Source organism: Theropithecus gelada, unplaced genomic scaffold (genome assembly GCF_003255815.1).
Source record: "Theropithecus gelada isolate Dixy unplaced genomic scaffold, Tgel_1.0 HiC_scaffold_3351, whole genome shotgun sequence".
Classification (NCBI taxonomy): domain Eukaryota; kingdom Metazoa; phylum Chordata; class Mammalia; order Primates; family Cercopithecidae; genus Theropithecus; species Theropithecus gelada.
Genome location: NW_020259856.1, coordinates 1 through 4642, shown reverse-complemented (window position 1 = coordinate 4642; position 4642 = coordinate 1). Strand labels below are relative to the sequence as shown.

General features: G+C 48.3%; 1 protein-coding gene across 1 annotated transcript; it reads left to right on the top strand.

Annotated features, from left to right (window-relative positions):
* Nucleotides 1-176: 176 nt before the first annotated feature.
* LOC112617689 (ectonucleoside triphosphate diphosphohydrolase 6-like) lies at nt 177-3315 on the top strand (the record flags this gene model as incomplete). The annotated part of the gene is made up of 3 exons (XM_025374397.1): nt 177-197; nt 688-1006; nt 3239-3315. Coding segments are annotated over exons 2-3 (369 nt in total), but the record flags the coding sequence as incomplete, so codon positions are not given.
* Nucleotides 3316-4642: the final 1327 nt, after the last annotated feature.

Genomic DNA, 4642 nt, shown 5'->3' with positions numbered 1-4642 from the left:
GAGGTGGCGGGCGCCTGTAGTCCCAGCTACTCGGGAGGCTGAGGCAGGAGAATGGCGTGAACCCGGGAGGCGGAGCTTGCAGTGAGCTGAGATCCGGCCACTGCACTCCAGCCTGGGCGACAGAGCAAGACTCCGTCTCAAAAAAAAAAAAAAAAAAAAAAAAAGAAACTTCCAGAAAAACGAGCTACATTTTTCAGGTTTGTCTGGGGCTCTCAGTAGTTGCCCAAGGGCTGGAGTTTAAACCTTTCGAAAAGTAAATTGCCTGAATAGAAGAATAACTGAGGATTGAAAGACTGAATCAGATATGTGCTTCTGTTCCCATGAACAGTTTGGGAACACCATTTACATGTGGCTTTTTTTTACATAAATCGCCATGTGTCCCAAGCTGCCGGTGGGACCCTCCCTTAGAGGAGGCAGCAGCTGTGGCCTGTGCGCCAGGTCAGCACCTGCAAGGTGTGCGACCTTGAGCAGGCTGTCCTGCCTTTATAAACCTCAGTTCCTCTTCCGTGAGATGGGCTCACACCTTCTGGAATCATTATGAGGATCAAATGAAGCTTCTGATTCCTGTGGGGAACATGGAGCGGTTTCAGGTTGAACATTTTGTCCCTGGACCTGGGGACGTCTGACTCTCCTTGGAACTTGGCACCCTAACGTGCTCTTCCTGCCTCTCCCCCTTCCCACCAGCAGCCGCAGCACGGTCCTTGGCAGACAAGGATGAGAAAAATATCCAACCACGGGAGCCTGCGGGTGGCGAAGGTGGCATACCCCCTGGGGCTGTGTGTGGGCCTGTTCATCTATGTTGCCTACATCAAGTGGCACCGGGCCACCGCCACCCAGGCCTTCTTCAGCATCACCAGGGCAGCCCCGGGGACCCGGTGGGGTCAGCAGGCCCACAGTCCCCAGGGGACAGCTGCAGACGGGCACGAGGTCTTCTACGGGATCATGTTTGATGCAGGAAGCACTGGCACCCGAGTACACGTCTTCCAGTTCGCCCGGCCCCCCAGAGGTACCCGCCTCTCATGGCAGGGCTCTCGGGATCTTCTCCCCTGTGCTACGGTGTTGGCCAGGTCCCCTGCCGCAGACTCACCTGGGAGCTTGTCTAAATGCAATTTCCCAGAGATGCTGACGCCGATGTAGGCTGGGGTCCAAGAATCTGAATTTCCCGGGAGTCCCAGATCATTCTTACACTAGTGAGTGGTGATCATGCTGAAGGGCAGCTGAGACCTTGAGGGTGTTTGGTGGCCCGTCCCCTCCCCACATTCACCAGCAGGTCAGGTGGCTAGGACCAGGATTTAGGCCAGTGGCTGTTTGGGGCTTTGTGGGGAGTTCAGACAGGAAGTATCCCCAGATTCAGGCCCATGGGAGCCAGAAAATCAGGAAAGCCAGATAAATAGCAAAGGCTCCTGGGCTTGACCAGGAGCTGCCAGGTGGGCCAAGATGGCCAGGGGCAACAGCCGAGAGGGGTCTCAGCTGGAGAAGGGAGCTGGAGCCTGGACCCCGTTGGCTGTGCTTCTAGGGTGGGCCTCAGGCCGGGATGGGCGGCTTCTCTTGAGGGGTCCCCCTTGCCACCCTTTCCTCTGCTCTCCGACCACCCTCTTCCCTTGGTTCCCTGATACCCGTCTCGTGCCTGTGACCCTGAGGTTCGCCCTCCATGTGTCTCTAGCCATAGCCAGTGAGAGTTTGCAGCCCCTGTCAGGCAGGTCCCCTGGTGTCCCACGCTCTTCTTGGCTGACCTAGAACCTGTGGGGTAGACACCATCCTGGCATTGCACGGTTCTGCTGGCGCTGGAGACTCCAAAGCTGGGTGGTGTATTGTATTTACTTTTGACTCCATTTATTTTGTAACTTATTACAGTAGTGAAATATTTAGATGCCATATATGCTTATCTCTAAAAGTGGCTTCAAAGCCTGTAATCCCAGCTATGCAGGAGGCTAAGGCAGGAGAATCGCTTGAATCTGGTGGGCGGAGGTTGCAGTGAGCCAAGATCATGCTATTGCACTCCAGCCTGGACAACAAGAATGAAACTCCATCTCAAAAAAAAAATTTTTAATGGAACTTTTTAAAACTTAATAATTAATTAAAAAGTAAAGCTTCTTCAAAGCTAAGTGTGCAATAGACATCAGCCTGCGATGCTTTTGGAGCCATGTCCCAGGGTTTTCTCTTTGGAGAGAAAAGACCTTGCAAAAAGTTTTGTCCCTGATCTTTTCTGGTCCAGTCTTCGTGTCTGAATTTAGTATTCCTCCTTGTTGCATGCACGAGTTCATGCCACTCCTGATAGTTTAAAACAGTGCATTTTTTAAAGTGAAGAAAAAACCTAATCTTGAGAACCCTGTAATAAATTCATTTCAGAATCAAGGAAATGGTGTTCCTATTTTCAATTTGAAGTCACTTGTCCTGTTCCTCTGTTTATTGAATTAGCAAGAATTAACTGTGTTAAAATGTAACACCGATGTAGTTGTTTCGTATGTAAATTATCTTCAGTTAAGTTGGATTTTTATTTTTTATTTATTTATTTATTTTTGAGATGGAGTCTCGCTCTGTCACCCAGGCTGGAGTGCAGTGGTGTCATCTTGGCTCACTGCAACCTCCACCTCCCGTGTTCAAGCAATTCTCCTGCCTCAGCCTCCCAAGTAGCTGGGACTACAGGCACCCGCCACCACACCCAGCTAATTTTTTTGTATTTTTGGTAGAGACGGGGTTTCACCATATTCTCCAGGATGGTCTCAAACTCCTGACCTCATGATCTGCTCACCTCAGCCTCCCAAAGTGCTGGAATTACAGGCGTGAGCCACCGTGCCCGGCCGTAAAGTTGGATTCTTAAAAAGTAAAATGCAGGGCACAGTAGCTTGCAACTGTAGTCCCAGCTACTCAGAAGGCTGAGATAGGAGGATTGCTTGAGCCCAAAAGTTCAAGACCAGCCTGGGCAACATAGCAAGAGCCCATCTCTTTAAAAAAAAAATAATTATAATAAATATAATTTTTAAAAAATAATTATAATAAATATAATTTTTAAAAAATAATAAGTAACGTTCTGGCCAAGACATTAGGTATTATACTCATCTTGTTCTGATGAGCAAAGAGTCAGAATTTAGACAAGGAATAGCTGAAGGGCCCCTGCCACTTGGGGATTGGTCTGTATTGTCAGTGTCTGTCTTTAAAAAGTGTGGCTAGTTGTGATTGTATGTGTTCTCGTGTGTGTATTCATAGTTGTACCCTTTTCAACATGTTTTCCCCTTAGAAACTCCCACCTTGACCCATGAAACCTTCAAAGCACTGAAGCCAGGTCTTTCTGCCTATGCTGATGATGTTGAAAAGGTAAGGATCCTCTCCCGTGTCTCCCTGTTCAACTGCGGAATGTGTTCAAGCTAGTTCTTTTCCTTTGAATGTGGTAGGCTGTCTTCACAAGGGAAGGGGGCTTTGATGGTGCTGCCTGGGCATTTCACGCCATTTGGGATGGTCAGATGAGAGAAGGTGTGCAGTGTGTGAGCCCAGAGGAGAACGCACCCCCACCGGGCTCCATCCTCTTGACTCCACTGTGCCAGCGCTCAGTTCTCCAACCTGGGGGTCCCGAGGTCTTGGTACAGGTCAGAAGCACAAATCCTACAAACTTACAAAAATCATTATTTGACAGTTTACTTATTCATATTTTTACACTAATTTTGTCTTGTGAATTTTGCATAATACATTTTTAATTTTTTGTTGTGGTTTCTGATTGAAGATAGCACACATTGACTGAAATAAAAAATTAACGTTGGCTGGGCCTGGTGGGCCACACATGCAATCCCAGCACTTTGGGAGGCTGGGGCAAGAGGATCTCTTGAGCCCAGGAGTTCAAGACCAGCCTGGGCAACAGAGTGAGAACCCCATTGCTACAAAATTTAAAAATCAGCTAGGCATGGTGGTACACACTGTCATCCCAGCTACTTGGGAGACTGAGGTGGGAGGATCACTTGGGCCTGGGAGGTCAAGGCTACAGTGAGCCACGATTGTGCCCCAGGTGACAGAGTGAGACTTTATATGTAAAGAAAAAAGTTAAAAACATGTTACGGGCTGGGCACAGTGGCTCACACCTATAATCCCAGCACTTTGGGAGGCCGAGGCAGGTGGATCACCTGAGATCAGGAGTTCCAGACCAACCTGGCCAACATGGTGAAACCTCATCTCTACTAAAAATACAAAAATGAGCTGGGCGTGGTGGTTCCAGCTACTCGGGAGGCTGAGGCAGGAGAATCACTTGAACATGGGAGGCAGAGGTTGCAGTGAGCCGAGATTGCGCCGCTGCACTCCAGCCTGGGGGACAGAGTAAGACTCCAACCCCACCCAAAAACAATGTATTATGCAAAATCCACAAAACCAAATAAATAGAAATTTAATTAAAATTGTCAAATAATGATTTATGTAAGCTTGTATCATTGCTACTTCTATCTCAAGTCCTTAAAGCTTACAGATGCACTAATGCAGGATGCATTACTGCAGGTTGCCTGATTTTCTACTGAGGCACCCACAAAATGGGCTATGGAGAGAGTTGTAACTTCCTTTTGGTTCAGGCATTTCTTTTTTTTTTTTTTTTTTTTTTTTTTTGAGACGGAGTCTCACTCTGTCACCCAGGCTGGAGTGCAGTGGCCGGATCTCAGCTCACTGC